The 12,294-nt window shown below is 35.5% G+C and overlaps 1 protein-coding gene across 1 annotated transcript in view; it reads left to right on the top strand.

Moving 5' to 3' along the window:
* Nucleotides 1-64: 64 nt before the first annotated feature.
* Nucleotides 65-12,294, top strand: part of LOC111053410 (CWF19-like protein 1) — a 34,621-nt gene continuing 22,391 nt past the window's right edge. The window contains exons 1-10 of the mRNA XM_039420562.1: nucleotides 65-383; nucleotides 2,939-3,099; nucleotides 3,610-3,711; nucleotides 6,810-7,018; nucleotides 7,172-7,284; nucleotides 8,300-8,628; nucleotides 8,994-9,061; nucleotides 9,854-9,969; nucleotides 10,803-10,947; nucleotides 11,981-12,141. Coding sequence (XP_039276496.1) covers nucleotides 364-383; nucleotides 2,939-3,099; nucleotides 3,610-3,711; nucleotides 6,810-7,018; nucleotides 7,172-7,284; nucleotides 8,300-8,628; nucleotides 8,994-9,061; nucleotides 9,854-9,969; nucleotides 10,803-10,947; nucleotides 11,981-12,141 — 1,424 coding nt within the window. The 5' untranslated portion in view covers nucleotides 65-363. The remainder of the gene's footprint in view (nucleotides 384-2,938; nucleotides 3,100-3,609; nucleotides 3,712-6,809; nucleotides 7,019-7,171; nucleotides 7,285-8,299; nucleotides 8,629-8,993; nucleotides 9,062-9,853; nucleotides 9,970-10,802; nucleotides 10,948-11,980; nucleotides 12,142-12,294) is intronic.

Genomic DNA, 12,294 nt, shown 5'->3' with positions numbered 1-12,294 from the left:
TTGATATATTACCTGTGATATCACTCTCTATCCAGCCTGTAAAATGAGTTTATTTCATCATAAATCATCCTGATTATGATAAGAATTTTATTCTAATTTCATAGATATTATTGTTTGAAGTAATACAACTATTTTTAATTATAAATACATTATTTTAATTATTAGGACTACATTGGTGAAGTAAAGATGGCATTGTTTAATGATTGAATAGTCAGCTGATTGTTTGTGAACCGTTTACGCTTTTAGTTATAGGTTAGGTCATACTTTGTTTATTTTCACGCAGAAGCCAAAAATATTGAATAATTTAATAATTGCATTGTTATGCAAATAGTAACTCATCTACTGTCCATTTAATTTGTTAAAATGGCTGGAAAAGAAAAAGTGTAAGTAGAATTATATTTTATGATTTCATCTAAAGACAGCATTTATTTGAATATTTGACTTACTTTATAAGGGTGGGTATTTATATCAACGTCCGTTTTTTCCATGATTGTCCCGGCCTTCACCCGTTGTTCTCAGTTAAATTCTTGGGGTTTAGTATTTATCAGCCTATTTATTATTTTAGGTCCATAATGTGATCACTAAGACCAAATACACGTCATAAAATAAAAAAGAGAAAGAAAGCTAAAACCTAATAGCTAGTCACAACAACAAAAATTCGATCTCACCAGCGTTTAGTCCAGCATTAAGAACTCTCTGATGGAATATGATGGTTTTTCCACTAGCAATCTTCTCAGTGCGCCCTGAAATCGCCTGGTCGACAGTTCTCTTGCTGCTATTGGCAGCTTGTTGCAGAGTCTAGCAGACAGGTGGGTAAGGAAACTTTGTGTCCTGCACAGCCTCTGGTACGTTTCGTCCAATCTATGGCTCCCCCTTGTAACGGGGGCATAAAAACTCTGCCTAATGGCAGAATCCTCATCTGAATTCACATGTGTCCTGCAAAGCGTATATAAAATATAGAGTGTAAATACTGTAAGTATCCCCTCTCTAACAAAGAGCTTGTCTGTCAACCCCACAGAAGACCCGCAAGGCTCTCTTCTGCATGCGCAGCACACGTCCAACATCAGCAACTCCACCCCCCGAGGACCAAACCTCACAACATGATGCTCTGAAAGAAAGCAAGGTAGTGCATGGGAACACCATCTCTCAGCCCTTTCAATAAGAAAACTACACTGCTCAGCCTACTGCAAACATACTCTATATGACAACCCCACGACAGCTTCCTGGCCAGGATCAAACCAAGCCGCTTCACCGGAGCAGACTTATTCCTCTCCATCTGTAAGGCTGAACACAATTGTTTGCGTTTTCTGTTCATTGAGGAGGAACAGTTTTGAAGAGAACCAGTTTGTTGCAAACACCCTGGTCTTAAACATAGCTGTTATTAGTTCCTCAGCACTGCAGCCATTATAGAATGTCGTGTCATCAGCATAGCAGACAGTCGTTCTGAAATCCATAATGCAACGTCATTCACTGCAATCAGAAAAAGCAGAGGGCCCAAGACAGAGCCCTGGGGGACTCGACAGTCAGGATAGTCTCTAATCTGTGAAAGAATGCCATTGGCCAGCACCGCCTGTCTGCGACCCTCCAGATAGGCCTGGATTAGCCTGAGAGGAGATTCAACTACACCATAGTGCTTGAGCTTCTTGAGAAGAAGTACATTTGGGATGCACAAATGCGACGGGTACAGGCATAATTTATATCCAATCAGTGATTTAAAATAAAATATGAAATAATCATACCCTTGCCCGGGGCATCTAGGCATCTCGACAACGTTTTTTGGGACACTTGGTCTTGTGTTCGTTTACTGAAATAAGAGGACAATCCCAAAGAACCAAGACGTTTGATGATTGGAACTGTAATTGGAATATATATTGTTCAATTCAGTCTAATCTACAAAGTTCTAACAGAACTTGTACGTCACGCCTTTCCTTACTAGTATGACTCTAGTAGGCCTATTATTTTCCAATTGATTAATACTGTATTACCTTATACACTAAGAAGTAGCAGTAGTCAAGTGGATTAGATGCTTTTTATTAGAAAGAAATATTTTTCGAGCTACTTCCTTGTTTTGGATGTAGGCTAAATATAAAGTAGTTGGTCCTGGCTGCCTAAATACAGTCGTAAGGTCATCTCAGACTCCTTGAAATTTATCTGGTGTGACCTGAGAACATAGCTACCAGACCTGAGCTGTAAATGATTCTTGCTGAGTTTTATTGTGAGCCAGTAGCCAGTCAGGTTATAATACATTACTATCCTGTAGGCTATTTTAATTCTGTTTAAATTACTGTACAGTTGCCATTTTCAACGTTTAACGATTTTAGAAGATTCAAATTCATTTATTTTCCATAAAATAATACAGATCCTTTATAAGTTCAACTTAACATTGCTTGCATGAGTGTATGCCATTTCCCTTTATCAATTCACATAATCAAGCAAAACGTCACTTATATTCACCATAATTTCCAATTTCTAGATCAATGACCAGGCATTCCTGGATAGATCATGTCGTAAACACAAACACTGCTGGGTAATGGATGAAGCAAAATGTATCAATGGTACTATATACTAATACTTTGACCAACTGTCATAAAAAATGCTCAGTTAATAAGATTGGCAAGAGTCGGCGTTAGGATCAAGTCACTCAAGACACTCTTTCAGTCTATAATAGCCTAGCTCTTTTCAGTCAGCCACCAATTTATTACATTCTTGAAAGTACTGAACAGAGCAGTCTGAAGCGAAGAAGGCTATTAAACAGCTCCATTGCCAATGCTGGGAAAAAGTCTCACTTTATAAAATCGACAGTGAAGTTTATAGATATTGGGTATTGGCTCTTCCTCTAGTTTTGTATTCATGAATTTGTCCTCTTACTGGAAAGGACTTGTGGTGAACATTATTGATCTATCAACTATCACCTACTAATGTATTCTATTATTTTTAGATTGATATGTGGCGATGTTAACGGAAAATTCAAGACGGTTTTCGCTAGAGTGGAAAGTATCAACAAAAAGAATGGGCCGTTCAGCTACCTGTTATGCGTAGGAAATTTTTTCGGAAACAATGCCAAAGATTGGGAGCCCTACGCCAATGGATCTATAGAAGGTAGGAGACTATACAATATAATACACATCATATTATACAACAGTATATGTATCATAGAAGTTAAGGGTATGATCACATTGGATGCGTGTATGTGCAAGTGCACTTCAGATCATGCAAGTTCCGATCTGGAAAGATCCATTGAAACACGTTGTGACTTGTCTGTAGCTGCTCACACTAAACACAACCAGCAAGTGCACGCGTTCAGTGTGAATGTACCTATTGCACTGTCATGTTTAAACATAGATGGACATAAAAAAATAATATACTGTAGTTTTGGGATCATTTTATATATTTAATAGTATTTTTCTTGTATTATTTTTATATGTTATAATATTAGATTATTATAATTGTGTATGTTTTTTGAGAAATAAATTTGAATTTGAATTTGAATTTGAAAGTTAACTACAAGTTCATCATCGTTTGTTTTTTGGTTTCAGAAATATAATACTTCAACTATATATAAATTCATTAATAATCGTACGTCATTATAACTATTGTTATCCTTTACAGTACCGGTTCCAACATATATTCTTGGTCCGAACAATGAAAAACATGTTAGTTTCTATGCTAATGCAGATCGCGGTCAGCTAGCACCAAGCGTTGTTTATCTTGGTAAGTAAAGTCGAATTATATATTGAATTTGTTGTTACTTGTGTACCAGTAGTATTTAAATCCGGTTTTTATACAGGGGGATTTTTTAGTCCTGTTACCCAATTTTTGATGTAATTTATAAACGGAAATTTAGGTATTAATAAAAAAATAATATTTGTTATTTACAAAAGAAAATTTATATTTTATTACTCACATTTCTTAGTTACTTAAAATTATTACACCATATGCTCAAAATGTCCACCCATTGAGGTTATATACACGCTCCGACTCTTTCCACCATATTAGCAGAAACCTATATATTGGAAATATTCGTGATTAAGTCTTAATATTGGCTTTCAGTTCATCAATATTGTGAGGATTGTTTTTGAAGGCCTCAGACTTAATGTAGCCCCACAAAAAGTAATCAGGGGATTACTTTATTTTAAAATGCTTCTTTTACACTCGCGTACGATTTCGTAGCAAAATATTGTTCCAGAATGAAAACCCGTTGTTTTATGGTAAAAGACATTCTGTTCATAACACGACCGGAATCATTACAAAATGTTACACAGCTTAAGGATAATAAACTCGCACTGCCTTGTGTATACTGAGTGAGTAGGGCTACCAACTTCGTGCAACAAAACAAAATTTCCCTTTATTAGGGAAAAATTACCATGTATTAAAAATAGGGTAACAGGACTAAAAGATCACCCTGTACATTGGGCCATATGAATAAAGTTGAGCATTTGCTAATACTTCTAAAATATAGAGCATTTGCTTCATTTTCTATGAATAAACGTGAGCAAAACCTTTTGCTCATGCTCATCAAAAAAATAGTTTAAGCATTTGCTCAAAATTAAAAGCTTTTGCTCAAAATTGTATGAATAAACTAGAGCATTTGCTCAACTTTTGAAGCAAATGCTTCAAAAAAGGTGAGTCTAGTCTAGAGCAGCTTATGCTCATAGTAAAATGGTTTAACTAATTTGTATGAGGAAGAGGAAACTATACCAGATACGATCACAACCAATAGTTGAGAACTATAAAACTCTTTTTAGATTCAACCGTGATATATATCACCATTATCCCTACAAAAGAATAAATACAAAAGATAGCGGTTATAAAGATAGCCATCACAAAATAGGAAATAGGCATTTAAGAAGATGAGAGTGTAGACGATTATAAGAAGGCTATCGATATTATAAGAATATGCTGAAGATTATCATAGAGATGACATTTTTACACGCTATTATTTTAAAATTCTAAACTCAACTAAGTTAACCTAAAACTCTATTCATAAATAGAAAACAGAGCAGACGACGCAAACACAAGCGGTACACCCCACAGTATTTAGATGAAACGGTAGGGATCATGAGATGTGTGCGCAGTGGCCAGCTAGCTAGATTGCGTCATCACCACCAACCGAGGTTTTTAACACCTATTGACAATCTATGAAACTTATTTGTTAAAAACAGATGATTTGATATGAAAAGTGACGTCGGCTACACCGGAAATTTAGCGCAAACATGCGCGTGACACCTACCGTCTTCTTCTATATACCGTGGTACACCCTACTTGCATATTTAGCGCTTCCGTGAGCTATAAAAACAAAGTAAGGCTACAAAAGCGAATCAGCTGATGAAAAATCTTTAAAATACGTGAGCATTTGCTCCAGAGTTCAGGAGCATAAGGTAAGAGTATAAGCTTATTCATACAAGAATGAGCAAATGCTTTTGCTTCTACCTTTTGCTCATGAGCAAAACCTTATGCTCCATGCTCTTGCTCATGAGCATTTACTCTGGTTTTATTCATATGGGCCAATGTGCTTAAAGTGCAAGGTGCTAAATACTGGTCGTGATATTCTACGGTTGTTGAAGGGACCAATAATGCAATGGGACAGGTGTCTGATTGGTTTGCAGCTAATGGTTTTCTATTGAACCAAGCAAAGACACAGTCAGTTAGTTGTCTTCGGTTCAAGACCATATATGGGCGACCCCTTGATTTCTAATAAGGCCAAATTTCTGGGATTGACTGTGGATAGGGATTTGTCATGGGCTTCTCATATTGATACAGTTTTGGACAAGTTGTCTCGAGTGAACTTCCTCTTGCTGCATTTGATGTCATGTGTTCCTTTTGAATAATATTCAACATAATATATGAAATCGTCATACTTTGATCCAATCTGGATTACTAGATCTAGTAATAGATTACTTGATCAATCTAGATATATTTCTCGATCCATGAAACATCTATTTTAGATGCATAGGAATTTAGTCCAATCGGTTTTAGGGTATGGTCTGGTGTTCTGGGGTAATGCTACCAAGATTGGAGAGCTATTGATTATGCAGAAAAGTTCAATCAGAATAATGAGTAGAGCTGATAGAATATCCCACTGTAAGCCACTTTTTGTTGAGCTTGGCATTCTTACGGTGGTGAATCTCTATATATTCAGTAGCCTTGTTCACACTCATGAGTGTAGGGAAACGCTCAAATGTAGATCGAACGTTCATGGGATAGACATGACATCATCTTGTCCGTCTGGAGAGGCTAAGGTCCAGTCATCTGATCATAGGTAGACGTTTATTTAATAAATTGCCCCTAAAATTTAGAGGGGCATTTAGTTTTGTGGTTACTGAATTGTAACTAGAGACATGGGAACCATAGAGTTAAAAAAAACTTTACATACGTGGCTTTGCTTAACCCCCTTTTATGACGTTGAAGAGTTTTTTCAGCTGCCTGAATCCAGCATAGACCTGCAATGCTTTATAACTATTGAAACCATATAGGCATAATGGTATAATAACTTATTGACTTGTCCATATTATGTATGTGTTCTAATTTTTCGACGTGATCTTATGCATCTATACATGTTTCATGGATCGAGAAATATATCTATCTAAGTTACAGCACTTTTCCTTTACAATTTGAAATTTTGACGCTTTTTGTTTCCAATTGACATCAATTCATCGATTCCGTTGCCATCTATTTCTCGTTGTATGTCGATTTTTTGTAGTGTTTTTCTATGGCTTATACCTATTATTTGACTATTATTATGTAATTTCCTTTAGATTGACGGCTAATGTGGTGTGGCTACTGAATTGTAACTAGTGTAAATGTTTCAGGCAAAAGAGGAGTGCTGAATACAATATCTGGAATGAGAATCGCCTATTTAAGTGGAGTTGAAGGTGATAAGAAGGAATACACGTTTACTAAGGAAGATATTGTCCAAGTGCGAGACTCCTGTATCAAGGGCCAGCCTTCTTATCGCGGTGTTGACTTCCTGCTGACATCTCCGTGGCCAAGTGATATTTGCAATTTGGACGAAAAAGCGGTGAGAATACAGATGATCCAAGCCATTCTAATTACAAAATTTCACCTAAAAATTACATACAACTGTCTGATTTTATTCATCTCTCATGGTTTTTGTCGTTTGATAAGCCTTTGAATGAGAATATAAAATTTGAAACAGTTTCCTATTTTTCAGGTGAAAAATCCACCGGCAGGATCATCACTCCTCTCTTGGTTGGCTGTTCAGATCAAGCCGAGGTATCACATATGTGGGTTGGAGGGGTTCTATTACGAACGGTCTCCTTACAAGTTAGTAAACATTTGTTGTTATCTCCACTGAACTCATATTTCGCTTCGAGTGTTATATTGAATCATTTATTCAGAAAATCTTTTATTCGACGTAACTGATTCTGATTTCACAAGAGTAATTATTGAATATTAAATTCTTCAAGGCCTCTTTTATTACCAATTCAATTCAGACCAAGATCAATACATTGAATTCTTCAACACCATCCCCATGAATGAAATTCTATGTTCACAAATCTTTCATGTTTACTGAGCTTCCTGTAATATTACTAATTCCACCTCGATTATCAATTTTCATAATAATATTTCTTAATTGTAATAATAGTCATACAATGGGAGTTTGAAAACATTAGTTAGATGTAATCCAAAATTATTATAAACCACCATATATGATCAATACATGTCGCAGATTTGTGTTCTGTCTTGTTGCATTTATTCGGACCATTGTGTCATTAATCATCTATTTGGACTGACAAGTTGATTCCTAGCTTTTCAGTGATCCAATCAGACTGCCCGTCTGACTGTGTGACCTGGTTGCCTATTCTAATGGTGGCCCAAGGTATTTATTGTAAAAAAACTTTGGAATTTTCTCTTTACATTCTGAGTGATTCCTCATTTCAGACTGAGTTCTGAACGGTATTAAATAGTGCTTACTTACTTCTCAAATTTAAAAATATACTGCTAAATTTCTTATTCTTCTTACAGGGGAAGGAATCAATACCTGCTCCGCCTTCAAACATTTTCCCATCTTTTTCTTTGTCTGCCAATACTTCTCCTTCCTTCTGGCTTGTAAGAAATGACAGCTTTGGGGATTCTTCCGTTTTCCATTCTCTCAACTTGTTCTCTCCACTGTTATCGATTCTCGTTTAACTCGTGGAGGTATAGAGGGTTCTCTATATTGAGCTCTCTACAGATATTGAATTTCTATAAAATAAAATACTTAATTAGCATACATACAACATTTTGTTGATTTGTATTTATCTTGTATGTGTGTGTGAATAAATTTAATGCTTTCTAGGAACCTAGATGCAGGGCACGGCATTCACTGCACGAGGTTTGTGGCGTTGGCCGGCGTGGGAAACGCTGAGAAACGGAAGTACATGCTGGCACTGAGCGTGACTCCTATCGACGTGATGAACGTGATCGAATTGCAGCAGCAGACCACTGACCAGACAGAGCTGCCGTACGCAGGCGCCGCCCTTTCGTCACGCTGTGGTGGAGGGGGAACCGACGATGCGCATGCTCAGTTCTTCTACGACATGTCGACCTCGGATGGGGGTGGGGCTAGTGGACGCAAGAGGCGCCATGATGGATCTGACAAGAGGCAGCGGCCGACTTTCGATCAAGGTAGGTGTAAAGTCGCGGACTGGAGGGAAGATCTCTGGGTCGGTAAACAGCATCAGACGCTTCTATGTCCAGCAATAACATTTCATATCCAATCTTTCCTTGCCCTATTACCATAGGTAAGGAAAGTATTCCTTTCAAAAATATGGAGAAAAGATGAATCAATAGTTATAACTTTTCTGATAAAATATACTACCTCATTTGTTCTCACAAATTCATGATATGCTTGTGACAAAAGCCACTAGAAGTTGATGATATGCTTATTAAGTAAACTAATAATTTCTGTTGTATCTTATAATATAATAAATAATATCGTTCTCCAGAGGACTTCAGGATTGAAATGTAAATTGGGATTTTATTTTTTTCAGACAAATGCTGGTTCTGTCTTGCTAGTCCAGAAGTGGAAAAGCATCTGGTGATAAGCATTGGAACTGAGGTGAGTCCACTTCTGTTCTCATATATTCCTACTCCAAGGTATCTAAACTATCGATTTTTTGTGACAGTTGAAGATTTTTCTCCAAAAAAACATTTACTAACAAGTGCAATGAAAACTAATTTCAAGGGTTTAAGAGAAAATATCCATAATTTTTGTAGTATAAAATGTTAACAATTTGAAAAAAGCACAAACCAGGGATATTGTATCGTTCTAACTTTATCATGATTAATGGATAATAGCTCAATATTCCAACTTTACTATAATCTTCACAACTTTCCAGTATACTTCGAAAATAAAACAAGTTGAGACTTGAACAAAATATCCGTGTTGCCAAATTGTGCGAAATTTTAATCTTTTCACGCAAGCCCATATGGCTGAAACTATTCAAATTGACAAATCTGCATCGACTGTGTTGTCAAATTGAATATGAATATATCGAGTCATGTGAACATGCATGATCTCACACAACTTAACACCACGGATATTTTGTCCAAGTTCAAATATGTTTTATTCAGACTTTAGATTAAGTTGGATAGTTGTGTCATTCAAATCACTCTATTTTTATTTATTCTATGGAACTATGGTCAATGATTTATTATTGTCTATCAGTATAGATTGCCCCAAATCATCAACTCATTTTACAAGAAAATAATATTTATTGTCATTTCAATTCAATTGAAAGTATCAACCTACTCCAGATTTCCCAATTCTCTCTCAACGTCTTAAATTTGCTCTTCTGCATAATATTAATTGTATGCGTCTTATTTTTAATGGATGATTCACATCTTGCAGGTATATTTGGCATTAGCCAAGGGAGGACTTGTGCCTGACCACCTGCTAATATTGCCAGTGGCGCATCACCAGTCTACATCAAGTGTACCATCTACTGTATCTGATGAGATCAAACAGTATCCTTCCATATTACTTAAATTATTAATTTCTATTGTAAATTGACTGTGCTGCAGCAATTTTTATAGAATGATACTCTTATTTGAATTTGAATTTATTTATTTGCCAAAAACAAAATTTTGTTGATATATTGCAATCATTTGTTGTATCAGACGCGAGCTTTTGTAGAGTGGGTTTGGATAACTCCTCTCAAGCTTCAAAAAAATCTCTAAATATGCAATGTTTGATTCAAATTTGTTTCAAACTTGAATTTTAAAACACTTATGAAGTGAAAATGCACTTATCATTACCAGTCACGTTCGTTTCAAGCTGGTGTAAGTCATCATCAGACTGAAGAAACTAGCTCTAATGTCGCATAAGTGTTTTAAAATTTGAGTTTGAAATTATAAGTGAAAAAGAATGGATATGCAACACAGTTATCGATTTTTCATCAATACTCTGGTACTGAGCGATCAACAATAATTTACAGCAATGACCAGTTTTTCTTCCTGGCTGTAGCTCGCATAATAATATCTATAGTGCCGGTTAAATTTAAACCGTGATTAATTTCACGAGAGACAATAAGAAAAGTCGTCTTTTCAAAAGCCGCCTTCTCTGATTGGTTCTAGTGAAATTAATCACGGTTAAAATTTGAACGGCTGTTGTGCGACTGGGCGATAATCTTGTAATAGGTTAATTAATCAAAATAAGTCAGATCATTTTCACATATGAACTACAATATAAATAATAAGATAAATAATTTAAACTTATCAACTTGAATACCTGCATACTAGATCGACTGTATAACAATCCCAATTGTATATTACGTATAGTTTCCTCAACCAAATTCCAGATTCAAATCAGCGTTGAAGAAGTATTTCAAAAGTAAGAGAAAAGCTGTTGTATTCTTTGAAAGAAACTACAAAACATCTCACTTGCAAATACAAGTGGTGCCAGTTCCAATTGGCGCAACAGAAATATTGAAGGCGGAATTTGAGGTAAGTAAAGTTGAAATGCATGGATCTCAAGTAGTATTTCTACTAATCGTTTTAGTAGAAAATACGTAATATTTTACTCAGAGACTCTAGTACTAGTAGTTTTCAATGGATGATTTTCATTAAATATTACTTTTGAGAACTGATTTTAAAAATATTAAAAATTGAGGGCTAAAAGCAAAAACTGCAAAGTCTACTTAAGTGAATTTTACAGGACAGCCAAAAGAAAATTTGAGGTAGTTTCACCAAAGGTAAAAGGCTGAATTTTTTCTATAATGAACTTTCACAAAGTATTATGACTGAAAACTCATTTGTTGAGTGGTTATAGCAGTTTTTAGTTGTGACTTTGCTGGTTTTGCTTTTAAGTTTTGGATTTTGCTACCAACCTTTTATTTTACTGCTTTAGACAAACTTACACAAGAATAAAAAAGTAACTTTTTTATTACAAATAAAAAATAAGTATTTAAGGGTTGTCAACTTGAAAATGTGACCGGTGTGGTCACGAAACCATGATCGTATACCGAATAAAACTGTGTAGAATTTGACAACATATGTGTGTTTTTAATCAATATGGAACGGTTCTACAATATTGACAATGACTCAGTCGAATTTTTATTTAACGGTTTTGAAAAACGAATAAGTAATGAAAACTGACATTGTAGTCAGTTTACTTTCACAAAAAGTAAATAATAATAGAACGATGCGGTCTTGCGGCCATCACTGAAAGTGATCACATGACTAAATTACGGACTCTGATTGGTGGAATTGGATTTTATCGGTTTTGCTTCACAGATGTCAACATTTGAACTTGGATTTTGCAGACTTTGCATCTAAGGCCATTTTACAGATATTAAAATAAAGTATTCCCAAGTTTTTGCTTCTGAGAGTTCGATATTCTGAAACTAGACACAATACAGCATACAGTACCAATAACTCAATTTCGAAAAAATGACTTTGCAGCTTTTGCTTTTTGTGCCCACAAAATATTCTATTATATTTTTTATTGGAATGTTATCTTGTATATGATTTTTTTCAGGCTGGCGCTGAAATGGAAAATTTCAATTTGGACGAGTTGCCAGAGCAAACTGATCTTCAGCAGATAGCCCCTCCTGGCACGCCCTACTTTTTTGTAGAATTGCCTTCGGGCGAGAAACTATTCCATAGAGTGCGAAAAAACTTCCCTCTTCAGTTTGGAAGGTGAGATCATACATCATAATATTATCGAGTTGATTCTAACTTCAGTGTTATAGTGTCACAATTGATGCATACATTTTTTATAAATTTTAAAGTGTTGACACTATTAACCGCAAATAATTAAACCGTGAATATTAGTGTATCATGAACTTCCAA

The sequence above is a fragment of the Nilaparvata lugens genome, chromosome 2 (genome assembly GCF_014356525.2).
Source record: "Nilaparvata lugens isolate BPH chromosome 2, ASM1435652v1, whole genome shotgun sequence".
In the NCBI taxonomy this organism is placed as follows: Eukaryota; Metazoa; Arthropoda; class Insecta; order Hemiptera; family Delphacidae; genus Nilaparvata; species Nilaparvata lugens.
The sequence above is the reverse complement of the archived record's forward strand: the minus strand, read 5'-3'. Positions and strand labels throughout refer to the sequence as shown.